A 27,281-nucleotide genomic window follows, 5' to 3' on the forward strand; every position below is an offset into this window, starting at 1 on the left:
CCCCCGCGCGGAAGTGACGCGCTGCGTCAGGCGGAAGTGACGGGCGTCGCGTGCAGGCCCGGACCGGCTGTGGGGGTTCGGACAAGATGGCTGGATCCACAGGTTTGTCTGGGAGGAGGAGGAAGAGGAGGATGGGGGGCTCGGCGGGCCTGGGGCTGCAGCGGGAGACGTGGGCTCGCTGGGCTCGTGCTCGGGAGGCGGCCCTGCCAGGGCCTGAGTGGTCTCATTTGTCAGGGGGCCGGGGGGGAGGGCGAGCTGCCCCTGACGGGAGCGAGGAGGGAGGGATCCTTTGATAGGGGGAAGCTGCAGGGAAGCCAGGCACGATCCTTCCCGTCTGTGGGGCAGCGACGTCCCGGTGAGAGCCTGGCCTGAGGGGTGCGTGGTGGGAGAAAGGGCTCCGGTTTCTGTGAAGAACGTAGCGGGGTGCTGGAGAAGGGGAGACCTTATCTGCCTAAAGGCAGGAATGGATAGGTTAATGTGTTTGCAGGGAAGGGAGGAGGTGCCGCTAGCCTGGTTAAAAATCCCGGAGGAAGAAGATTTGTGCTAGAGATTTGTACCAGTGTACTGTCTGGCGAGCATAGAAATCGTGGTACAGTAGTATCCAAACTGAAAGATGATTTCTTTCCCCTCTTGATGCAGGGGAGAAAGAGCCAGGCCCGTGATGTGTTTTGGGGTAAAGGTACTTCGGTTTTGTGGTGCGTGCAGCGTAGTGTGGAGGAGGAGTGAAGCGTCTTGCTGTCTTTCACTACACAGCCATTCGAGCCAGAGGGTCTCCCTTATGGGCAAATGCAAGGACGAAGAGTTGTGAGGCATCCTAGGAATCCTGTATTGGTAACCAGTATAGTGTATGTTGAGTATTTGCAGGGCAGAATATTGTGAAAGGTGGTGGCAAAGGAAGGGAGGAGAATGTTGATTAAACTACTAAATGCAGCAGCTTAAGAAGCGCACTTATACTGTCTTAGTTTCATTTTGTGAGAGTCATGAAATATAAAAAGATCTTTCTCCAATACAAAAATCTGAAGTCTTCAGGGCCTCATTTCCCCTTCTCTCACCCCTGAGACTTCATTAGTGGGATTGACAGCATTTGGGACAGAGGAATGAATTGACTTCAGTGGTTGGTCTAGGGTGAACGTTGTCCACTAATGTATTTCTGCTCCCAAACAACTAAATCATTGAAGGATTGAGACTATAAGAAAACCTAAGAAACTTCTGTGTATTGAAACAGTAGAGCATCAATATCAGTTGATTCTAAGGAGAGCTTGGTCAGATTTTGGGGGGTAGGAGACTCCTTTCCTCTTGGTAATGTGACTTCTGACATGTGAGATTTACACAGTGGAATTTGGTAAGATTACATCAAATTGGGACATAGAACAGCTCTTGCAACTGTGTCAAAGAGCAGTCAAAAAAATACATTATTGCCTATGATAAACAGATAGAATGGATGTACTGGAGAAACTTAAGTATTTGCTTGGCTGTGGATTACTGCATTTTATTTTATTAAAATTTATTGTTTTCCTAATGTCTAAATTTTAAAGGATTTTATTATTAATTTTATTATGTAGCAAATTCCCAGAAACTTCAGCTTATGTTTGGGATCTTGCCTGGGTCATCCTGAAAAGTAAATGTTTAGGTCATGTATATTGAGTCTTGGTGTTTGACCATTCAGTCTTAGTAGTGTAGAATATCAGTTACTAAAAATTTGTGTAGTAAAAATGCTATTTTCTTCCCACAGAACAGTCAGCTCTATAAGAAGAAATATAAGAAATATTTTTTTTACTAAACTTTTAGTTTTATTGCTATAAATGCTCTTTGCAGTCTTACAGGTGATATTTTAAAATCTTATACACTTATTCAGTGTGGTTCTTTTTGTCTCAGAAATATAGCCATACATGAAGTTAAAAAAAGTGGGAGGTGTAGGAATCTATTTAGATATGTATTTAATCCAAACAGTGTAAAGTACTAGTACGGCATATGTGCATTATTCAAGAAATGAAATTGCTTTCGTAAAATGAAGTGAGCAGACAGAATCATCAACAGAACTGCTGGGAAAATTAGTCAGGGGTTCTAAAACAAAGTACTTCCTACTGTGGAGAAAATGTTGGCTTTTTATTGGTATATGCATAGATTTGAGGGGGAGGGGTTCTTTGGTCTTTCCACAGAGTATGCAGAAATTTAGGTCTTGAAGACTTCACACAGAAGAGCGTCTCTTGCCAGGAAGCTGTGTTATATTCATTTGTGGAGGAGGGAAGGGATTGATTCGCTGTAGACATAAGGTTTAGCTCTGCCTAGTAAATTTAATCTCTTTTTATTGTAAAGTTCAACTTAATCCTTATTTATTTCAGAAAAAAAATAATGTTTTGGTTGCAGAAAGTCCAGGTATGAAATTCTAGCCCCAAGGAAGTCAACAGAAAAACTTTTACTAAGGTCATCTTAGTTTTATCCCAGAGATTCCTTTCCTGGGCTCACTGGTTCTTTAAACAATCATGTAAAAAAATTACATGCCTTTAACAACAAACAATTTAGTTTGAAAATAGCTGTTCTTTAATGTGTGCTAAAGAAACTGTGTATGTCGGTGTTACATTGTTGAATAAGTACAGGTGGTTTTAAGAAGCAGGTAAGTACTGATTAATTTTGCATGTAGATATTGCACGTCATGGAAATGATCATTTGTAAGCTGCAGTTTGATTGATCTTCCTGTATTGTGCTCTTTCTGATTGAAGCTGGTCCTACGTTGGTTGTGAGGGTGCTGCTGGAAGTCTGGGGAAAAACAAGTCAATTTTATAAAGAGGAGAACAGCTGTTATTGATATAATCAGCCAATATCATATTGGATAACTGGAGGTTCATTCTATTAATCTCTTTGAAAATACTGAGCAGAAAATGTGATTAAATGTAGTCTCAGGTTAAAACAAGTAATTTACCAAAGCATGCCATTTAAAATCTCATGTAACTTGAGAAGAAGAAACAGCTCAATAACATCATTAAAAGGAGTTAATTCAGGAGTTAATTTCTGCATTTCTGTATTTTAGATTTTATTTAAAATTACCTTATGTATGGAGGATATGGATATATCCATATAAAATATGACTGTTTCGTAAGAGCAGTGATCATGTCTCTAAGTGGTTAGAAATTATGTGTGAAAAGATGAGAAAGAATTAAGGCAGCAGAATCTAATACTGTGCTCTTAACCTATGGGCTGCTAAAGCTTTTGTCTCCTTCCTCTTTAGACAAAGGCTTCAGTAGCTTGGGGGAGGGTGAACAGGGCTGAGTTACTAAAAATTCCCCTTGGTCTGCTGAAACTGTTCACTCTGGTAAAAAAAAAAATCAAGTGATCTACAGTCAGCAATTACATGTGAGATTCCTGATTTACTTCTAGTGTGTAATCACAGGCAACTTTTTTTGAATGAAGGTGTGCTTAATGTCTTTGAAGGAGCACAGCTAGATCCCAAACAAGTACTTTTTTCCTGTAAAATCCATATTTCTCATTTCCAGATAGTCTTGTCTTTAGGGATGAATTGGCTTCTTAGTGTGACTTATGTTACCCATGCAAAAATATCTGTGCCTTTTAAGTTTTATGTGATTGGTTCTTTGAATAGAAATGGGACAGTGCTCAATGTCAGTACCTTGTTTTTTCAGCTTTGTTTTTTACAAACATTTTTTTGCAAACATTAGTGGTGGTGAAAACAGTTCTAAGCATGTATGACTGCACCTGTAAGGAAGCTGATATTAAAATGAAGGGTTGGAAATAGTCTTAAGTGCATTTGGTCTAACTCCCTGAGCTGTGAAACAGGGACTGACTGTGTCTTTCCTGGTGATTGGCGTTTTTGTTTTGTTTCTAAAGCTTCTGCGCCTCCTCCTCGCTTCCCGCCCCCCCATAAAAAAGCAGTACAAAGATTCCATTTTTTTGTAATACTTCCTCTTAAATCCTTAGTAACTCTTCTCCATTGGAAATTCAGCTACTGTCTGTCTGTTCTGTGGAGATTCTGTGTAGAGACTCCTAGAAATTAAAAGCCATTCAGAGGAGTAATAAAAGAATTTATTCTTATGTGGAATGGTAGAAGTAATGTCTTAAAGACTTTTTTTTCCATAGAGGAGAACTTTGTTTCTAGAGAACTTGTCTGTTAAACTCTACACAGGTGTGCTTCTCTTTTATTCTGACCTGTTGGATGCTCATTTCCTTCCTCTTTTTTGACTTGTGCCTATTATTTATCTGCTGTTTTACCTTCAAGCATATATTGCTTTCTTCCCTTTTCTCTAATGCATCTCCATGACATTGTACTCTTATCCAGAACCTGTTCAAGAAGTCAGTTTAAAAGCTGCTTAGAATTTTACAGTCCTTGAAGTTTGTTTTGTGTCTTTGTAATGTTAGCTCTGCAAGCACAGAAGCTGCAAGTAATCAGACAAAACAAAAGATGTAAAATACTGTATTCTATGAAGCAGCAAGCACTCTGTGTGGAGCATTGTTCCATCCTGTCCTATGTGCAAGGAATTGGAACTGTGGTTATTCTGCCTGCTTAAAAACATCTTTGCAAGCCACAAATAATTTAGATGTGCTTCAGCTGGGTCGAGAACAATCTAGCTTGCAAATGACTGTTAAACTACATATAAACCACCAGTTCTTTCCAACTTTGTGGCATATATAGGCAAGATGCTCTGTTTCTTCTCAGAGCTTTGCTTGTACCATTTTCCTGTCTTTGTTGGTGGTATTTTACAACTGTGTCTTTAAAAACAAGCCCTAACTTCAGTGTTTCTGCCACAATAGCTGCCTGAGAGTATGCTTACAGGCTAAACACTTCTGACATAAAAGTGGCCTGCTCTATAAACTTACATTTGTTTAAGAGTTTGTTTGAAATTCAAGGGTGTTATGAGGCATGGTATTAAAGCCTGTTATCTAAATTATTCTGCATGATCCTGGGAAGTTTTGGCCTGGATGAAAATGCAGTGTGCACAGTTTCAGGAAGATACGTCTTTCAGCAGTTGGAGGCAGATGGCCCATACTATAAATCTAAGTACAGATGAGAAGGCTCCTGATGTGTGAGAATTTAGATGTCTGTGTCTTATGAGTAGTTGCTGGAGCTGAATTACGTACATATTTGTTAGTGCTTGTGTTTTGCCTCATGGAAGATTTTTCCTAAGGCATTGTACGTGCTGTGAAACTACTCAGTCTCATTTTGTTGACAGACAGTTCCTCCTCTCTTTCCCTACTTTTATCTGTTTTTTTCCGACTATAGCTTGTATTTCATCCTGACCAAAACTTTTATGTAACATACTACATCAGCTTCAGCTCCTCATGTCACTTAGGTTTTATTGGCTTCCTGTCTCAACTAACCTGTGGGAGCCTCAGCACTGATTGTGGAAAGAAGGTGCTATGGGGCAAGAGTTCAAAATAGTCTTGATTTAAGCTGTACTCATAAGGGTTTTGCTGTATACTGTTCTGCCCAAAAGAGTGTTTTTCTTTGTATTTGTCATTTGGAAGACAGTAATGAGATCTAATTCAAACAATATTATGAATAAAGTCAGTACGTCTGTGTGAAAACTTAAGATTGTGAGGCTGTTAGACTGGTTCTGAATAACATGAGCTGTTTTCTAGCCTTTTCAAAAATTTATGGTGCTTTAAGTATGTGACTAAATCATTTCTAGTTTATGTTTTGGAACACGTGGAATCTTCAGCACTTAGAACTTCAGAGCTCTAAACGAATCCTTTATTTCAGAAGGATGAGAAGCTTCAATTAGATTTAAAGAAAAACAAAGTCAGAAAAATTACAACTAGGGTTTGATAGACTCAGCATCCCCTTTTAAAAAACATATTGCGTTGGACATATTTGAACTGCACAAAGTAAGAAAAAACACCACCTTTCCTTGTATTTGTGACTATTCATAACTGGATAGTTAACTGTGTTTCAAATGTGCTTGAGTAAATTTTTTTTTCTCAATATATGTGAAAATAGTGCCCTTTAGTCAGTATAGCAATAACTGCCCAGTTTTATTCATAAAACTTAGAACTTTTTTTCAAGGAAGGAATTGTAAGCTTTCTTCTCACTGACTTGCAGTATCTGATGATGTAAGTATTAAATTTAATTTGAACTTTCCAGTACACACCCCCCACCCCCCCAAAAAAAATAGACTGAAATATGACTGTCACAAAAATAACATAGGAAAATAATTTAAAGGCAGTCCTCGTGACTGAATATGTGGTGATTGGTGCATTTGCTGGTTATATCCATAGGTGTATGCTTATGTATATAACTGAAAGAATAACAATGGACCACATTATCTGTTTTACATAGATAAAGGATCTTTATGTTCTGGCCTGTGGGTGTGTGCTGAGTCATGCAGGAAGGGACCTTCATGCAAGTCTTAGAACAACTGGTTGCTAATCAATGACTGGTAACCCGTTCTAGACAGCTTTGCTAAACTAAGTCCTTGATGCTACTCTTGTTATCTGGGTCACACGTTGTATCCTTACTAGTAAAGCAGACCCTGGGAAAGTGATTTCATGACAAGAGATACTGGCCTCTGTTAGGTTCCTCTAGTCTCCCACTCCTCCTGTCCTTTTATCTGAAAAAAAAAAAAAAAATTATGTCATCTTGCTTTAAAGGATGGCTAAAAAGGTATATATTTGAAGTCTTTTTTCCTGTCTGCCAACACAAGCTCAGATTTAAAATGAAACTTTCAAAAATAGAGTGTATCTGCTGTAGTTTCTGAGGAGAGAAATTGGAAAGATTTCTTTGTCTGATGAAATCTTAATAACTTAGACTATTAAATCACAATATTGCTGGTGCTTTTTGAAGTGACAGATATTTTTTCTAAACTCTCTTTACTGACACCCTGCTTTACATTGTTTTGTACAAAATTGAAATATCAATAAAACTCAATTTGCTAAGCATCACAATGTGTCATTTTTCAAATATCACTTGAAACACTGAAACATTTAGGAAGGTAGTGAAACCATTTCGTATCTCATCTGTGTTTCATTCAGCGGTTGCCTGCAAAGAGTTAACTTTTGAACCTTAGTCAGCCTGTGTGTGTCTACTTTTTACCCAAACTGCCTGGATGTCAGTTGATGAGACTTAACTGTTCAATTCCTGTGTGGCTTTTCTTATAGTTAGGCACAACTGGACATGCAATGTCTGACATAATGAAACTCCTGAGTTAGCAATGGTCTTTTTAACAGAAAAGTTGCACTTAGATATTATATGGACTGGTAATTTCTGCCATTAGCATTGGTGCAAATTAGTTTTAAGCAATTTACATCAATTTCATTTTAGGACTGCAATCTAGTGGTTTTTATACAACAGTTTTTCTATTGGCGTGATAAATAATTTTTGGGTTTTTTTTGGCTGAAGTATTTTAATTACTTAAACGTTGTTTTGTTGGAGTTTTTTCAAAGTTTTCTTTTTTTCAAGGTTTATTTTTTTACTAAGAGCTTGCTGTGCCTTCACTGTTTTGTGGTCTAACAGTGTTTGTAGCTGTAGTGGAGCAAGGTTCTTCATTCGTCCAATTTATAAGCACCATTAGTAATTCCATGCCAGAAACTGTGATGATCATATTTGCATTAAAATACTAACATGGGGTGAAGCAAACTGTAATTGTTGTTGCATCTTTACTATCAGAATTGAGTCCAGTTGGAGTTTGTCTCAGACGTGGACTATACTCTGTGTGCTCGTATCCAGTCTTTCCTCAATGTGCTTCTGCTCACAGACGTACTTGATTACTGTTGTACCTTATACAACTTTAGGATATTGTTGTTACATAAATGTTATAAATCTGTATAATGAAATTGAAACTAAGGGGGAAAAATCTGCTTCTGAAAATCTTTTCTGTCTTCAATGTGATTACTTTATTTTTTTTTTTTTTTAAATACCAGTGTTCAGGCCATACCCTAAAGATAATAACTACTCATACATCCTAAATAAATACCCTACCACCCTTCCAGATCTTTTCCCCTCATCCAACATGTGCATGCTGGATTGCAATAAATGACCAAGGCTTCCGCTGTATTGACTTAGTTTCTCATTAGCTGTTTTCTCTATATAAACTATGGATGGGATATTTATGGCTGTGGCTAGACTATAATATAAAGGAAATTCCTATGGAAATTGTTTTCTTGCAGCCTAACTTCAGTTCTGAGCTATATTTGTTAAGATACCAGCAAATGTAAGCTTTCGCATAAGTGCAATAAATAGAAATTATCACCAATGTAAGTCTGAAAAGGGGTATTACCTTTGGTTAGGTGTTAACAAAAGATGGATTTTGAGATGAAGGTTTAGCTTTCACACTGCTCTGATTTTCTTGACTCCTGCTGGCAAATGGTCTTTGGAAGTGATGTATCTTCATAAGAAAGAAAAACAACCCCCAGAACTGATGAAATGCATACTTAATTATAGTTCCTAGGATTGTACCTCTTCCTTTAAGTCTTCCAACCTGTGTGTTGTCAACTTTTTTTTAAAATTTTAAATATTGTGAAAGACAGAAGTTAACCAGTTGACCAGCTCCCCCATAGTCAAATATATGGGGGGTGTGTGTGTGTGTGTATATATATATATGTATAATTTTAGTTCTGCAAAGACCAAAATAGCCCATTCAGATCTTAGCAGCTCTGTTGAGTACAGGTCATTTCTTGAATTTTTGTGGGATGGCAGTTTTCTGATGTTTAGGATTGTAGCAAAACTGGCTCTAAATTATGATAAACATTGAATAAATGATCATTTGTTATAAATGTCTTCATTGTTGTATGTACATCTTTTTAAGCTATTGAGACATACCTACTGCTTATCTGTTTTCTTATTAATTCCTGAAGTTAGTTGTCTTGATTTTTTGTTTGTTCCTTTTGGGATCAATAATTAGTGTTGAAATGGATTTCTACCTGATTGTGTCAGACTTGTTTTTCTTTTTAAATTTCTATTCCTTTAAATTTTCTGTAGGTAATTTTAGTTAGGGTAATCTTTATGACTGTGCAGGTCTAAAGTGCTGTTGCTTACAGCTTTGCCAGTCGTGGATAGTAATGACTCTGTTCAATTGACCCGACACAGTGCGTGCTTTAGATGCTACCAAAACAGTGAGGAAAGCATCCAAAATCACTGTTGGTTTTGAGGAGTTGCCCGTGATTAATTTCAGAAGTATGGAGTGGTCTGTTGTCTTTTTGTCATCTGTCTCTATTGAGTGGCTTTAATAAAAGACTTCCTTTGTTCTGTTATCATTGATAGAAATGCATCTAAGTGGTTTTATGCGACAAAATCAGTGATGACTGGAATTCTCCTGTGGAAAATACTGTATTTGCATTATATGGAAATTTCATCCATACGTGCTGGCGTTGCTTAGTACCTTATTCACCATCCTAATCAATGCCACGTATTTCTGCTAAATACCTTCATTTCACTGTTTAAGGTAACACAGTGCTTTCCAAATTTAGCTCTTGTTAATGCTGACTATTCTATTGCCTGAATTGCATTCCTTAGGACATAATTGCTGAAGGAAAGTAGAGAAAACTAGCGAATAGTAAATGTAGCTTTATAAATACCACTGGTGTACAGAATTATGAATTTGAATTTTACTTTAGTATATCACAACTTTGGTTGGAAAGCAGTTCAAAGTGGGGTGTACCTATAGTTCTAAGAAAGCACAAGTTTCAGTTAACTCTGAAATATCAAGATGTATCAAACATTTAATGAATGCACAGTTTTCTCATTGCAGGCTCATTGTACGTTTGGTATCGCATGGTTGGGTAGATTTACAGATTGAATTCCCCAGCAGCAACTGGATGCATTTGTAGTTATCATGGAAAAAATATATTGCTTTTCACTAAAATGTTTATTTGCCTTGACTAAGAGTCAAGTTGTTTTCTGGGTTATTGGAAGTGGTGCCTGGAAGTATAGCCTGTGAACTATATGCGTACCTTCTTGATTTAAAACAACAACAAAGTTTGCTATTGAACTGTAGCATTCCACTCCTAACAATCGCAATGAAGTTCTTTTGTAGATAGAACTCCTACATCTAACTCCGTTAATAAGCAAGTTACTAGAAATATTTTTGGGCTTAGGAGCCAGGTTGCTGTGATCAGCTTCAGATGATGACAGTGTACTAGCAGTAAAGATAATAACACTTCTTGGTAGTAGGTTCCTGATAACAATTTTTGTGTGTATTCACAGAATGTTTTACTAGGCACAGGGTAACTGACAAACAAAAGAATAGATAATGTTTTGGGTTTTATTTTTAAATTTTTTTTTCAGAGAAGAATCTTCAAAAATTTAATTCTACGGGAATATTTTTTGCAGCCAGTATAGAATATGTTAGTATTTCGCATGCCCTAGCCATCTTTCCTCTCTTTTTTTTTTTTTTTTGAGTAGTGCCCATTTCAGGGTCTATTTAAGACTTGTTGGGAGTTTTTTTTGTGTTCTTTTTGTGGATGTGTGGTGTGGTAGTGTTGTTGGTACAGTACTTCAGTTTCTTGCTTTATTTTGTCCAGAGCAAGATGACTTCTTAATTGTTCAGACTGAAAAGAGCCTGTTATTTTCTGTGTTTTCTCTTTGCAGTTTTTTATTTTTTCCCTGCACTGCCCCAGGAGAAATTGTGTTATGGCTTAGAATTTGCAAGGCTGACATCCCTCCTCCTTTCCCCTTCATTAAAAAATACTTATTTTTCTGCCAGCCTGAAGCTGTTAAATGAGGTTTGAGAGATTTTGTTACCAAGCTATCTATATTTTTTTCAGTTTTGTTAGCTGCAAGTCAATAGGCAAAAGACAACTCACACGTGCAGAATTGTTTGTATTACAGACTTTTCCTGGTACAGCTATCTCAGTTGGGAAGAACAGCATCCCTGACAGCATCCTAGCCGTGTTAGTGTGTAATTTATTGATATGACTCGTTCTTGGGTCCATAATAAGATTTGTTTTTATAGCTGTGTTGGGGAGTATGCTGACAGTATGGGGTCTGCTAGTCTTAACTATGGTAAAAGGCTCCTAGTATGAATGTAATTTTGAGAAGTGATTGAAGCCAAGAGCTAAGGAAGATTTTAAGAAAAAGTGAATGTTGATATGGATATTGTAATAGGCAATTGTTATAAAAGTAGTTTTGGATGTAACAGAAAACCTCACTCTTTGAGCCAGTGTATGAAAAATTAGGGTTATGGCTTCCTTTTATAAGTAGGGAGAAGAGTAGAGTGTAGGCAATCCCACTCTGGCCTGTTACATGGCAAAGAATCATTTCATTTGCAGGTAGTTTAGACTCTCAACTGTATTTGAAGGAGCGTGTTTGTGAACTATTTAAAATGTGATTAAGTTTAGGCAGTGTGCTCTGCTAAATTTGACGTAAGTGCAATTCTGTGTTTTGTCTCGATGCTGATTAAATCTCTGTACTAGTGGGTGATCTGGTGTTACCAATAGTGGAACTGTCTCTTTTTACATACTAGGAAGAGCAGGTCCATCTGGTGAAAGCTGGTGAAGGGGCTGGAGAACAGGCCTTATGAGGAACGGCTGAGAGAGCTGGGGTTGTTTAGCCTGGAGAGGAGGAGGCTGAGGGGAGACCTTATTGCTCTCTACAACTGCCTGAAAGGAGGTTGTGGAGAGGAGGGTGCTGGCCTCTTCTCCCAAGCCACAGGGGACAGGACAAGAGGGAATGGCCTCAAGCTCCACCAGGGGAGATTTAGGCTGGACATTGGGAAAAAATTTTTCACCGAAAGGGTCATTGGGCACTGGAACAGGCTGCCCAGGGAGGTGGTTGATTCACCTTCCCTGGAGGTGTTTAAGGCACAGGTGGACGAGGTGCTGAGGGGCATGGTTTAGTGTTTGATAGGAATGGTTGGACTTGATGATCCGGTGGGTCTCTTCCAACCTGGTGATTCTATGATTCTGTGATCTACACAATTCTGCTATGATATTGCTACAGTGAAAGTTGTTGATCCTACTAAAGGATTCTGAAGATTCCTGGTTTTTTTTCCTGGTTGTGGTGTTTTTTTTTTTCTCATGTGCGCAAACACTGGATAAAAGCATAGCTGTGGCTTAACTTCTGACTTCTCCCATGGAATAGTATACTTCTTGCTTCTGTTAATTTTATAGTTTTTAATGTGATGTCTGAAGTAGCTCTGTCTGAATGGAAGTAGACCTTCCTGCATAATTGAAGTTTTATTTACTGATTCTCCTTTTATGCTTTTCTCATTGTTTCAAGGTATTGAGTTCACTGTTGATTTCATGGATTTCTAATAGGTACCAATTTCTGTAGTCCAGTTTCATGATTAAACTTCTACATTAAAAACTATTGGGTTATGTAAGCATATGTGGAGGTTGTTTAAGTGAAATGTTTGCTTCAACTCTTTGTGAAAACTTGGTGAATGCTGTTTGGCGGTTCCTGTGTATAGTTTTGGGGGGTCAGGAGATGTTTGTCAGTAACACCCCTAGTGAAGTAAGCTGCAAACTACAGCAGAAGGATGTTGTTTCATTGTTCACATTCTGTAACTGAAATACTGGTTGTTATTCAGATTCCATTAAGGAAGATTTCAAAATTTTTAGCAGACATTTGATAAATTGCGTTGTCTAAATTAGAGACAAAACTGCAAGTTGTGTACACCTCATTAACATACAGTTTAGATTGAGGTCCCTGGAATAGTGAGAATAAGAGTTTTTGACTCTATATTAGAAGCACATTTAATTTCCAAAAGATCCTGACCGTCATTACCTGATCTTCTAGATAGAAGTTCTTGCTGTGGTTTTAGTGGAAAGAAGGTGTAATCTTGTACATGTATTCTGTTCCTCCAGCTGGGTGGATATTGCGTAAAGGTTATAGCATGACAAAGGAAACATGTAGAGTGCAATAGTGTGCATGAGTGGATACTCAGGACAGCATTAACATTAAATTGCAGTCAGTTTTGCTAGTAGCTTCAAATACTGTAATTATAAAGGTAAGGGTTTTTTTTTTTTTATCCACTGTGTTAATTTTTTAACTATTCCATGTCACTTGTCAGAAATCTATCAACAATGTTTTTTTAGTAAAACATTGAACCATTACTTCAATTGAAGGTTGAAGTATTGAGGATAATACATTAATCATAAGTACAAGGGAAATAGAAGCAGTTTAGTGGGGTTTTTGGGGAGCTTTTTTTGTAAGGTAGGAAATAGTGACCTTGTAATCCCTTTTTACAAAACAGCTTTAGTAGGTGTTCCTCATCAGGATGTGCACAGCTTGTTGCTCTGCCCCTCTGATGGCAGTTGACAGATTAAGTTATCTCTTTGGAAATAGGGTGGGAGAAGTTGCTGTCCAAATCTTAAGTACAGGAGTGCATAAAAAGAAATCTTCTACATTTCCTATGAACCCTTAAATAAAGGAATATAATATTTTTGTGGAAGTGAACAAGTAACTTAAATACAGAAGTGCTCTTACAAAATAGTGGTTTTATCTCAATTTCTACAACTGTTTCTGGTGACCATAACTCAGATGTAGTAAAACTGTGTAGATTTCTGAGAAAGAACCTGTTTGAACATGTATTTTAGTTGAGAACTGACATCTTTTTTTCCTGAGTATTACAATAGATTGGAATCTCAGTAGGTCATTGTGATGAGGTTTGTGTATTTGGGTTTTTTTTTGTTTTAAACTCTAAATGTTTGATTCTTATTTTCAACTTCGGAGCAGAATTTTACTAACTGGTTCTAGGACTGACAGGAATGTTAGTTTGGAGAGCTTGGCACTTGCCATCAGATGTTTTTGTCTTTTTTCAGAACAGATCTAAATTCTTTTTTGCACGTGTTCTGGTGGTTTCCCAAGTCCTTTGCTGCTCCTCTTGGGCAGTTAGGGAACTAGTGAGCACAGACAATGTAGTGGAAAAATGTGGTGAACACAGGACAGTTAGTCATAAGGGGTTGTTATTTTCTAGTAACTGTCATCTCCTACAGTTTTTTATGTTGAGTACCAATTTTATGATACAACTGAGCGGTCGAAGTGGCTTTTTGCCATGAAAAGCTCCCTCATCCCCATACCTGTGGTTTTGCAAAGGAAGGCACTGGAAGACACAAGCAGTCAGCTCCAGCATTTGTCAGTCTTTCTTCCTGAGTCAATTCAGTTGATTAACTGGTTGGATTTGATTTTTGCCTAAAGGAAAAAAAGCTTTTTGCTAAATTAGTGTGCCAGTTTGACTAATAGAGGAGCCTGATTAGTGCAAGACCAAGAGAGTTTTGAGAGAAGTCATGGAACCTCTTCTCCTGGCACTGAACAGTTCAGTCATCTTGGCTGCATTGAAAGGTGAGAGCTGTTGATCAGAACTAAACTTTAAAGCCTCTTCACTACCATCTTTTATGTGCTTTTTAAAAAGGTAGTCTATACATCAGAAGTTCTGCGGTCAGAGGAAGAATTCTTAACAATGGTGGACTTAAGCCATTGGAGAAGTCTAATTATTGGATGCTCAAGCACATGGGTTTTAGGGTAGGAGTTGGTGTTTTGTTTGTTTGTTTGAGGCTCCCAAGAAGTCTATAGTACTGTGATTGTCAGTGCTCATCCCTACTCTGATTTGGGTATGTAAATGTATAGATCTAATAACAACTGAGGATGGAGCCAGAGGAATAGGCAGATGGATTCCAGTGAAGCTTTTTAAAAGGATCTATGCTAAAGTACTGAGAAATGTTCTGCTTGTTCATGTACTGTGCTAGTACTTTCAGGTAATTGTATGTGAACCCTTATCTGTGAAAATAAGCTTCCAGAGTCATTTAACTCCATTAAAACACATTTTTACATCAAGGTAATCAGAGTTTCAGCTGCCATGGCTGCACTTCCGTGCTAGTACCTGTCAGATCTCTGTGTGAGCTGGGCTAGTCTGTTAAGCTGTCAGGACACTAACTGAAGTTTTCTGCTCAGTTAGCAAGTTGGAGTATCTCAATATGGGCTCAGGTGACTGACAATACCAAAGCAGGAAGGAAGTTGAGGTTGTACATGAGTGATTAATTTCCTTGCTCTGTTCTGATACTATATTCTTAATGCTTTTCCCTGGGAATTTTGGAAAACTTGGAGACAATAGTTTCTGCCTTTTTTAGGAACCTCTCCCTAGTATGTGTTTAAACAGTTTAAGAGAAACCATAGATATGCAAGATAAGATTTTTGAATAGTTGCTGAAGGATGTGTTTGTCTACACTGGTCTGTGTGCATGTGTTGACTAAATGATCATGTTGTATACTTACTATTGGTCTTAATTTTTTGCATAGAGACTGCTAAGTTTACAGACTAGGGTAATGTACAGCATAAAAGCCTGGTGACTAGATAACTGGTACGAAAACCACTTTTTTTCTGATGCTCCTCTTTTTCAAACTTGCATAGTATGTATTCCTTGCTAAAAACTTTGTGTACCCAGTCTTAAGAGTTTTAGTTTTACATTGTACCTGGATTAGTCCAGTAAAAGAAAGGATCTCTAGTAAAAATGATGGAAAACACTATAGTTGTAAGCAGCTATAAGGAAATTGAAGTTTTACTGCATTGTAATATTGCTACTACATCATTTGGCTTATTTTGTTTGAATATAAAAGCATACCATGATTGCATGCAGAAGTGTTAATTAACTTTGTTCCCTACATCAGTGCTGAAATACCATTTAGCTTCTGTGATATAAAGCAATTAAGCATTGACTTGTTTAACATGTACCAGTATCTGTTTTCATGTATAATAATCAAAATCCAGTAATTACAGTTCAGTACATGATTATTGCTTGGATCTCTTCAGAGGCAGTACATCTTCATATTCTGTTATGAATAAGTAATTATATCTCTTTATCAAGTGCTTCTGTGCTTTGTATTTTTTCTCTGTTAAGTGGGAATAATAATCACTAGATCTAAAAAATAGATTTTTAATTTCTTTTCAGATATTAGTGTTTGGTTTATTTTTTTAAAACCAAATGAAATCAAGTGAAAATGTTTCAATCTTTCTCTTGCCGTTTACATTTATTAAGATTATTTTTGTTAAATGTTGCATTCTTTAATTATTTTGGAGGGAATTTGCCATATCAATTTTATGTGGGTTCTAGTTGAGTAGAACTTGACAGATGACTCTAGGTTTGAAATGTACTGTTTTTCGACAGGACTGTGTTTGGGAAAGTGAATCTGAATTAAACCACGTCAGACTAAAGAGAGGTCTCTTATTTTTTCTTTTATAGTTTGCATTGCTGTCACTTGGTAGTAACTACTTTCCAGTGAAGTGGTTAGTTGCTTCAGAACAATTTGATTGCCAAATAAATTCAAGCAGGAAATATTTGTTTTGCTTTGAAAGTATATTCTGCAGTTGGTAGTGCAAAACATAAGCATGCAAGTGTTCACCTTTTCCTTAATGTGAACATTATGGATTACGTTATTCCTTTTTCTCTAGTTAAAGTACCTCGTAATTTTCGCTTGTTGGAAGAACTTGAAGAAGGACAGAAGGGAGTAGGTGATGGTACAGTAAGCTGGGGCCTTGAAGATGATGAGGATATGACACTCACCAGATGGACAGGAATGATTATTGGGCCACCAAGGGTAAGTGTGATTAATTAAAACATTTTTCTTGAGTTTATAGGCCATACAAAATGCAAAAGAATGTTGCATTCCTGGAGTGGAAAGGAATTAGTTAAAATTCAGTGAATGAAGTCATAGAATCATAGAGTGGTTTAGGTTGGAAGGGACCTTAAAGATCATCCAGTTCCAGCCACCCAGCTGCGCGCAGGGACACATCCCACTAGACCAGGCTGCTCAAGGCCCTGTCCAACCTGGCCTTGAAGTCATCGAAACACCGTGTATTCATGTTGGAATTCATCACTTCCTGGCATGTTAAGTGTTTTCAGTCTAACCTCCCCTAGTACATGTTTCTGCAGTTGTCTATATAAGCCAGTTGGAATTTGAGACTTACTGATTCAGGGATATATTGTCTGTATTTCCGTCGCTGCTGTCTAAGTGTACAGTGATAGTACAGTAAACAGGGTAAGTGTCTTTCCACTGTTTATCCTATGGTCCTGGTAATTTCAATTCTGTATTAAACTGGCAATATATTTTCAACTTTCACAAGTTTTACCAAATAATCTTTCAGTATAGCAGTTTTTGCATTTCAGTTGAACCATGCTTAAAGACTAAGCAGTTTTTCATTACTTCTAATAAGATAAAATATATGCAGCAAGTTCAAGTCTTTCTGACCTTTTAGGCTTTGTAGAATGTCACCTTGACTGATAAAATCTGCAAGAGAAGTAGTCATCTCTCCTGTCTATCAGCCTCATCAGATATTAATAAGCTCATCTTTACTTACTTTTGTGCATGCTTTCTCATGAGTTTCAATAGGCTACAAAGGATCACTGTGTAAATGAGAATTTTTAATGGGTATACTTCAGTTAGCTCTGAGTTAGTGTATGTCTTTCACTGCTAACATGACGTTACTGTCTCTTATGTTGTTCAGTGCGGCTGGGCTTATTGGAAGAACTATCCAAGATGAGAACTGAGATCAGAACTTGACCTTAGTGAAGAGAATGTCTTCTAAAGTAACAGAGTTCCAGAGACAGAGTCGTTGTAATTCAGGCTCATTTTGGAAGTCAGTTAGTTGCAGCTTGCACCAGACTGTTTTGAACATCTGTATAGTTGTGCTGAATCCTAAGATTTGGGTGCATTTGAAAGAGAACCTGTTTAAAATAACCATAATGATGGTGTGCTTTGGATACTAGTTTCTGTGAAATAGAAACAGTATTTTAATACATTTCGAAGGAAGTTTATAGTCTTATTGGTTTTGAAAATAACGTGCAAATGTGAGCTAACTCAAGTAGTGCCTCCCTGACTCTACAAACAGCCTTCTGAACTGCTTGTGGCTGGTTTCTGGCTTAGCCTAAGGCAGCCTTCTAACACATCTTTGAAGGGAGTGATTATTGTGTAATAGTGCACATTTTAAATAATAATACACACCCCCACCCCCAACCTGGCACGGGCTTTTAATTCTGGTCAATTTATATTGCTGTAATTTTATTTTCTTTATGAAAGAGCACATGCAAGGAAAATTTTATGCCGTTTCAGGAAGTTTGTCTTGTTGATAGGATGACGTGCATTATGTGAGGATTATAGAAAGTGAATGCCACCAGCTCCTGAGCCGGTGGTAGCACCTTGAGTAGAATTGCATATCCAGTTTCAGCATTTGTAGAAGATGGGCGTTTCAGGCTTTGGCTGAGTTATGCAGGCAGGGTGCAGCTAAGGACAACACAGAGAAAGTTGCTAATACAGTCTGCAGCATGAAGTTCTGCACATACATGGCTTCTTTAGAGCTGTGCAAAAATTTTGTTATTTTTTTTCTTGCCTTGTTTGAGGGAGGAGGGCAGGATTTGTTTAAGATTAAAGGAAACATTTTTCTGACCCACCGGGATGTGTTTTGTGGTTTTTTTTGTTTGTTTGTTTGGCTTTTAGGGAAGGTGGCCATGAATTCTTTGCTTGATGTAAAATAGTGACTTAAAGGATTTTTTTTTTATAAATTGTGAGCACTATATATACATTTTGGCCTGTTTCATTATAAGAACGTCTCTAGCTGGAGAAGTGTTTGTAATTGTAATTTGTAAGCAGCAATTGTTTAAACTGAGTGATAATGAGAAATTTTGTAACTGCATTTTCTTGCTGTGATAGCACCTATGTTATGTGTAACGGGGTAAGATTACTTTTATTGGGGCTTTAGCTTCTAATGGGAAAGAATGATAGAACAGCAGCCTTGTTTCTTTTTGAACCACTTGCTGCTCAGTCTCTGGCCTCTTAAAGTTTTAAGATAGGTTTAGGATGCTTCAAGTAGTCCAAATTCCACTCTGCCTTTTAATTGACCACAGAGTGGACTGTCATTTGATAACTTAACTGTGTGGTGGATAACTTCCCCTTGGAGAGAAAGGTGGCTGATGCAGAGCAGCTGAAATGTTGTACTTCTGCTAAGTTGAGGACTGTTTTACTGCTTTTGGTTCATGTTAGCTGTATCCTTTGTGCCAATGGTAAGACAGCTGCAGAGACTGGGTTTATCTTCCTTTTGGAGCACAGAGGCATGTGCATCAGTGACCAGCAAAGCCACTGATACTTTTTATTGTGCATGGCCTACTTGACAAAATTAAAAAGAACTCTTAATAGTTTCTAGATGGACTTACTCAAAATATATTTGCCCTTAGAATTATCTGTTTCCTGGTCATTTTGGAGTGACGCCTTTTGCAAAGTAGCTGTCACTTTACTGTCCAAAGTTCACAAATCCCTTAAACCAAGCAGTCCTCAGCTATTGAAGTCTTAGATATCTTTTGGAGTGCTAATTACTTCCAGAATATGTTTTTTGAAAATACTTTTTCTCATTTTGTTCTTGGTTTTATTTTAACTCTTGGGTTGTTTTCATCTTCATCTTTCTCTTTCTCTTTCTTTTGGTTTTGTTCAGTGTTAGGTACTTTTTCAGGTTATTGATTTTTCTGTCAGCCCCCTGCTGTGCCAGAGTTGTTTGGGCATACATTTGGGTAGGAATTATAAGAGAAATATGAATTAAAAAAAGAATTGTGTTCTGTTATAAATTTTGTATGGTGTAGTCAATAAGTAGTGTAATTTATATGTATTCACCAAGTAATCAATATAACCAAAGCAGTGGAATATTGATCAGTAATACAAGACCATCAATTGGTACATGATATTAATAAATTTATAGTAGTTTCACATGTCTTAATCTTTATTCCTCTTGCGTATTCTTTGTGGGGTTTTTATTTATTAATATTCAGCTTTCATTAAGATGCATTAGTCTGTCTTTTTGCTTTCTAGACAAACTATGAAAACAGAATATACAGTCTGAAAGTAGAGTGTGGACCTAAATATCCAGAAGCACCTCCTACAGTTAGATTTGTAACTAAAATTAATATGAATGGAATAAATAATTCCAATGGAATGGTAAGTTGAAATGGTAAGATCAACCATGTTGTTAATCTGTGCTATAAATTATTTCTGTGAAAAACCCAGGTGAGGAATATGCATGTTGGACAGAACTTTCATATTTCAATTTTACAATATAAGTACTTGGTTTAAATCAAATTTTGGTTGCTTACTACTTCAAATGTTTAGGTGTTTACAAAATGTTACTGGTTCTTAGTGGCTTATCAATGAGGTGAGCGTTGTTTGTAGTACTGAAACAATTGTTTCTTTGTAAGTGAAGCTGAGGATTTTAGTTTTGAACAAAAAAAATATAAATGTTTAAGCTTTGTATAAGTGTTTACCTTGTAATACACTTATAAAAGGAGAGTAAATGCATACTATGACAGGAGTATTGCAAACTTTATCTGATGTTTTCATTAATTAAAAATGGAAGTTATGACTGATGAGTCTCACTGGATGTAGTCACTCACCTTTAATGAACAGATATATTTAAGCTCTTATTGTCTCTGTACTGGGTTTATTCAGATTGAAGGTGATTCTGAGCTTCAGTCTTAAGATCTTTTGATGTAGATAGTAATCACTTCTATTTTAAATATCAATACGTTACTTTCACTGATTCTGCATTTATGGTGGAATGAGTTCACGTACGTGAGCAATGGCATCAGCTCAAGCAAGTTTGTCACTCCGTTATTCACTAGGTACTTTAATCCTATGAGTAAGTCTGAGAGTCATTGCTCACTGAAATGAAATGTGAACTATCTTGCGTTTACAGTGGTGTACACATATATCAGAAGGAAATACAATAATAAATCACACTTGTCTGTGTGTACATTGGTCCTAGTGAATGCCAAGTAATTGGGTTAAGGTAATACTTCAAGGCGAGTCCAAGAACATCTTTGGAATTTAAATAATTTGCAAGATTTAAAGGAAAGATGGACTTGCATTTGTATAATTAAGAGTACTGAAATGTGAAGTTTAAGTATCTCAATGACTGTAGCAGAGGGAGAGGTTCTCAGGGGTTTGTTTGTGCTGCTGTAGGTGGTAGGGTAGTGTGCTCATTGGTCATCCAAAGCTAGAGCCATAACACTTAAGAAATTAATTTCAAAGTACTTCTTGCATAGCAAACATTTTTACTGTACTGAAAGTTCTTAATAGCAATGCTATCTACAAGCCAGCTGTTGCCCTTTATCACAGCTGTAGCTTGTTACCTAAGTGTGTTTACTAAGAGGTGGTGACTAGCAGAAGCTGCCAGTCTGGAGTGCAGTGCAGCTTTTGGTATATAATATATATGTATATATGGTATGAAATAATATATGTTACTTTCTCTTGTAACATATATTATTCTGAATCAGTGAAGAAATATGCTCTCATTGCTTCATCTGTGCATGCCTGAGTGTAGGTGTTGGTTTCCGGAAGCAGAATATCAGCCCTGCAGAGCTTGAATGCTTGTGTTTACTGAGGCAGTCAGCTTGAGCTTTTTGGAGAAGTCTACACTCCCTGAGCTTGCTAAGGAACAGGGTGAATACTGTGACCAGAAGGCTGCCTGGTTGTTTTAAAAGCAGTATTAAAATCCAGTAATTGCTACAGAAAAAGTTGATTTTAATAAGTTTATAATCTTACACAAATCTTCATTCAATTTTTCCTCAGCAGTTCTATAAACCAATACATTTTATGAAGGATTTGCTGTGTAAATACGTAACTTATTTTCTTAAGGGATTTAAATAAGATTAGTTTGTATTTTTAATGAAAACGATTTTCATAACTAATGAGTTTAAAATGTCCTTATTGTGTGATTTTTAATATGCCCATTGTGTTCTAGTATCTTGTATTTTTCACTGTTGTGCTCACTCGAGTCATTCTCACTAGATAAGCTGGGGGCGCATTCAGCATCCTGGAACAGTTCATGTTGTTAAGATATGCTTTGCAGGATGTGTACCAGTTGACCCCTGAGGAAAAGTAGGGCCCCATCTTGAGTTTAGAGGGTGATATTTTCTGTTTAGTTGGTGTGTGAGTGCTGGAGGGGAGAGATGGATATGTGATACAGTTACTGGGGGTCTAAGGAAGCTAATCTCATACTGCTTTGGTGGCAGTGGTTCTTAACCTTCTGGACTTCCAAATTCCTTTATGCTTTGTATGAAAAGTACACGTGTAATGAATTTATTGATACTGACAAGTTTATTGATTTGTTGTTAGATTATTCTGAGAGGAGTTTTGCTTGTAAGTAACTTTCCTATCAGGAGCATATCTTTAGGGATCCCAGAGATTGCTGTTCAGTGAATTTGGTGCAGGAAAGGAGAGGGCTACTTCAGGAGTATTTTAACTCAGACGACTCAACTTAGGTGCTCTTAGTTACCCTGTTAAATTGCTTTCTGCAACTTAGTTTTTATAGTTTTCTGTTTTTCAGTTTGTCTACAGAGCTACCATGTTTGTATACATAATTAGGATACTAGGTTCAGAAAAGCTAGTCCAAGTATGACTGGACAAAACGCCTTACATAGCAAAGGCATCACTGTTGTAAAATTGCATTTAAATTATTATTCTTAATGCTGCAGGGTAGTGTGTGTCTCTTCTCTTAGAGGCTTGTATATCCTGTATTGATGAAACGCAGGTTGCATTCTGACATGCTGTTCATTTTCCCATGGTCTTTTGAGGATATCTGATTTTTGCATCTGTGAGAGCACGCTTCAGCAGTCTCTCTTGCAGGATTTGCAATTGCTTATTTTCATTTAGATACCATTTCCAGCTGGAAATATGTTTTGTTTAAACTTGCTTGGGGTTCTGTCAGCTATAAACCTGTGAATTGTTGTGCAGTTAGTGCTTTGACTGTGATTATTGTAGACTAAGGCGTTTGCTGCTTCTTAAAGTTGTTTGGAACATTATAAACAAGGAATGCTATGCAGCGTTGTCTGAAATTGTTTTAATTTCAGTTGTTTAGAAAAAATTACATATATATTGCTTCTTTTGCTATTGTCTAAGGATTTACAGTGGTTTACCCCCAGAATAAAATAATACTCAGGTTGCAGTTTTCAGCTTTACTAGCTTTTATGTGACCTTGAAAGTTTTCCCCGCCTCCCAGGAGGTGTACTTGAACATTCTCTAACGTGTTTTTGTGTTTTGAACATAGTTTGTGTCCTTCTTCCAAATATCATTGTTCTTCTTAGAGTGTATTTATTGTGCAATAACTTGGAAACAAATTCCACAACACAGAAAATGGAAACTCAGCCAAAACCTTTAGTGCTGCAAGATGTCATGAAAAAAGTTGGTGATTTGCAGAAAAGAGACTTGACAGACATCAATGAAAATGTCATGATGCAGCAATGGTTACTCAGATAATATTCGTAACGTCGTTGAAGCAGAGCATAACATTTTTAAAGAGTGAGTTTGTTGTTACAAATTTCCAGCAAAGAAAGAAAAGCTGGAGGACTGCTTACTTCTAAGTGACTGGTTCTCATATTGTAGTACCGCCAGTGTAGACGTAAGTGGATTGTTGAACAACAGTGGAGGCTGACTGCTATGTGCTGTGACTGAGTCAGCTCTCCAGACTTGAGAGAGCCTGCAAAGGCTAAGGTGAGAAGGACGACAGTGTGAAAGCAGAATTGCCAGGCTCAAGATAAGCATTTCTTTGGGGAGTCTGAGTAAATGCTTTTCCAGCCATTTTTTGGTAGCCTGGTCTTTATCTGAACAAATAATTACATTAATTTTCTTTCTCAGACCTACTGAAATTTAAACCTACCTTTTCCTTACCCATGTTGGTTTACCAGCAGTCTTCTAAAATAGTTTATTATCATATGGACTTCCCCTTGTACATGTCTTCCTAGTTGGGAATCTTCTGTTGCATCCATTACCTGGTTCTTGACAGTCATTTACTGTGGCTTCTTTCCTCTCTGTTTTTCTCAGGGAGGTTATTTATTTTTTTTTTTCTTATTTTACTTTTTTGGTGATGTGATGTGGTCTCTCCTCACCTCCTTTAGTAGAAAGTATAGTGATTCAGACTGACATGGACATCTTTCAGACTGCTGGTCTGCCAGAGGATGTATACCAAAGCATTCAGGGAATTACATTTTGTTTCTTTTTGCTAAACTGAAGAGGATGCAAATTTAGCTGCAGAGAAGCATTAACAAACGTGAATAAGTGTGTATGTGTATAAATAAGCTCTTAAACATCTGCAGTTATATGCTAAGTGAACATAAGACTGGAGTCCTTGATTCTTCTGTTACCATGATACTTTTCTTCTTTCTGTAGGACCCCATGAGGAAAAATGGGGGTCTCATGCATGGTATTTTTATATGGAGAACAATTTTGAGTAGTGTGATATCTACTACTCAAACTTTTGAAATTAGTTAATGTTGTTCTTAGTTCACTGGGTCCAGCTTGTTGGGTAGAAACTCTGGAGTGTCTGTCTTTAATCCAGGAAGATGGGAGAGGAGGAGATAGCTTGGTACCTCAGAACACAGATTCAGGCTAAATGATGCCTTAAGCTGCCACTTGATAACACAGGTGATCTATTAGCAGAATTTCCCCTTTACTTACTGGTCGTTCTATGTAGTAGGCTCCTTTTTAAGAACAGAGAACCTGTTTTCCAGTTTCAAAGATTATTCTGCTCACATATTGCCTCTTATCTATCATATTAAACCAAATACCCATTTAAAAAAGTATTAATAGTAGTAGTGCTGGAATTACAGTGATGGTCTAACCAGAGTTACTTTCAAAACCTTTCTGTATTAGCTTATACTTCCAGGCACATTTGAAACTGGCATTATCTTGCTGCATGACGGAGCTTTCCTTTTGATGCTCTTTTTCTTCCTAATTAGTTAATATTCACAATAATTATTAAATAATCTGCCTCCCTTTTTTATTGTGGTTAGTCAGCTCTGCTGACTTTAAGGGTTTCCCAACTCTGAGCAGAATAGTATTTGTGTGAAAAGTGCTTTCAGTGCTGATCTGTAAACTGGATCAAGGATCATGCTTAGGAACTTCTTCCCAGGGTGTTTTTTTTTAAACTGGGTGGGTTCTGTGTCAGTTCAGGTCAGAAAGTAGTTCCACATACATTTCATGGTACACCTGAGCTGATAGGCTGTAGCACTGTTGAAGGAACAAGTGCTTAGTGAGTGTGGGCAGAAGTTTCTTGTGTTAGTATTGCTGGCCAAACCAGCTTGGCCTCAGTTTCCTCCTACAAAAAGCTTAGTCTCATCTGGTATTCCGAAAATAGACAGCCTCACTTAAAACAATCTAGAAATAAAGTGTCTGTATTAACGTTCTTATTTCTGATTCCAGTGTTGTTTTTTCTTTCAGTTTGCCCTAATTATGATGGGATAAGAAACTCCTTGATGTTTTATGCTGCCTAAATCATAAAGCAGTGGTTTCCAGCACTTTTATAGCCATGTGGCATTCCTGTGCTACTCTACCAGTGGAATTCAGTAGTGTGCAATAGCCTTATTCCTGCTTTGCAGTTGCACAGGTGTAGGCCCCTCTGTCTTGTTAAGTTCCTCTTTGCAGGGGCTGGGTGACCAGGAATTACCTGTTGCCAAAACAGTTCCCAAGCTGACTTTCAATTGCTGACTTTCCTATGGAAACCTCCCTGTTATAATATAACTGTGTAAATTGTCCCACAGGTTTTATAAACGCATAGGAGAAGTCCCATGTCCTTTCCTTTCAGTTCATATTCAGATTGGTAAGTGATGTACAGTAATCTTCACAGCTCCATAAGATGATTTACTGTAAGAAGGATGCAAAGAACTAAGAAATGTCCAAACATTATGAATCAGTTATTTCAATCCATTCTTTAGTATACATAGTGACTCTAGATGCATCGGAAGCATCATGTAATATCATATTGGTAATAAATCACTAATGATACTTGTCGCAAGGGAAAAGCAGAGGAAGTGTTCCTTTAGAAAGGTGTTCTATGGACTCTCATGTGGCAGGTTCTTTTAAAGAACTGAGGGAAACCCAAGCATATGTATTAGCATATAAAGGTGATTACTTTTTTCTTTTTGGGGGGTAATTTGAAACAAATTTATACGTTTTACAAGATACAGCTCCAGTTTTGCAGTGAGTGGTTTGCTGATCTCTTCTTACCTCCCATCCCCTTTCTTCCTCAATAATGTTAGTATCAGCACACATGGAAGGGTCCATCTGCATGGATGTTATTGCAGAATCTGTATCTGTGTGTAAGTATATGATTGTTTTCCTTAAAATATTTTATGAACACAGGGACTTTATGTTACAGAGGAAGTGTCAGGGAATGCTTGGACCCTTTCTTAGAACAATTAGGTCAAGAGCAGTTATTTGTGTACAGATTTGGTATTTCATCATAACTTAGAACTCTTTCTTCTTTTTCAGGTGGATGCACGGAGCATACCAGTGTTAGCAAAATGGCAAAATTCTTATAGCATTAAAGTTGTACTTCAAGAGCTAAGACGTCTAATGATGTCCAAAGAAAATATGAAGCTTCCACAACCTCCAGAGGGACAAACTTACAACAATTAATTTTAGCTGATTCTCAAACTTCTGTCTTAAAACAACAACCTTCTTCTCATGTTAATGTCTTGATTAAATCTCACAATGCAAACACCCACACATTAAAAGAATTTCAGCTGGTATACATGACCTGGACATTTGTAAGAATATATATAAATATATGTATGCCCAATATGTTTTCAGGCACCATGGGAGAAAAAGGCAGCACAATTATTTTTTTTCTCTTATCAAGGCACTGTCATTTAAGTATAAGCCTGAAATAGCCTAAAATTGGAATTCAGGTTTTACAAGATGAAAGCATGACAGAAAGTGTCAAATTGCTGTGGAATAATATATGTTTCTGAAAATAATCTCTTGAGAAGGCAAAATATAAATGGCATGCTTTATCCATCTTGCTTAGTAAAAGAGCTGCAGTTAAATTTGTTTTAAAGTAGCAGGTACAGTGAATACCGTTGCTCATCTTGTTTAATTTTGCAAGGGTGTGGGTGCCGACTACTAGTAGTGTCACAAAGTATGTTCAGGATTGTTTTGATACCTGTATTTATAAAATGGGGGGATTAATTTCTGTTAAGCAGCTCCTGTGTGTTACATGTATCGGACATGGCAAATATTTGTTTACAGTCTTTGTTCTAATAAACCATGCATTTAAGTTTTAGTGAAAACAAAGGAAATGTATGGATATGTGATTGAGATTAAAGTTAGTCTTAAAATGTAAATAAAATGTGGAAAGTGTCTGAGGCTGTGCCATTTCTATAATAGTGATGTAATATATGTACAGTAACTTGCAGAAGTAGTGGAAAGCCAAACATAGTATTGCTGCTGGTTTTGCATGCAACTCTTATTCCTACCACTTTTGTATGCTTAGATTACTTAAGAGGTCAAGATGTGTTGTGTTGCAGGGGAGTAAGTTTTGTCATCTGTAGTACCACGTCTTTAGACAAGCTTGCACTGTGTATATGTATTTA

The 27,281-nt window shown here is 37.2% G+C and overlaps 1 protein-coding gene across 1 annotated transcript; it reads left to right on the forward strand.

The window, feature by feature from the left end:
- Nucleotides 1-27,048, forward strand: UBE2V2 (ubiquitin conjugating enzyme E2 V2). Its single transcript, XM_069854078.1, has 4 exons — nucleotides 1-102; nucleotides 16,328-16,473; nucleotides 19,729-19,854; nucleotides 26,179-27,048. Exons 1-4 carry the CDS (start codon nucleotides 87-89, stop codon nucleotides 26,323-26,325), a joined length of 435 nt encoding a protein of 144 aa, XP_069710179.1. The 5' UTR covers nucleotides 1-86; the 3' UTR covers nucleotides 26,326-27,048.
- Nucleotides 27,049-27,281: the final 233 nt, after the last annotated feature.

Source organism: Phaenicophaeus curvirostris, chromosome 3 (assembly GCF_032191515.1).
Source record: "Phaenicophaeus curvirostris isolate KB17595 chromosome 3, BPBGC_Pcur_1.0, whole genome shotgun sequence".
NCBI lineage: Eukaryota > Metazoa > Chordata > Aves > Cuculiformes > Cuculidae > Phaenicophaeus > Phaenicophaeus curvirostris.

Coding starts and splice junctions, on each gene's coding strand:
- UBE2V2 (XM_069854078.1), top strand. Junction 16,474..19,728: donor TGATTATTGGGCCACCAAGG/GTAAGTGTGATT, acceptor TTTGCTTTCTAG/ACAAACTATGAAAACAGAAT. Junction 19,855..26,178: donor TAAATAATTCCAATGGAATG/GTAAGTTGAAAT, acceptor CTTCTTTTTCAG/GTGGATGCACGGAGCATACC.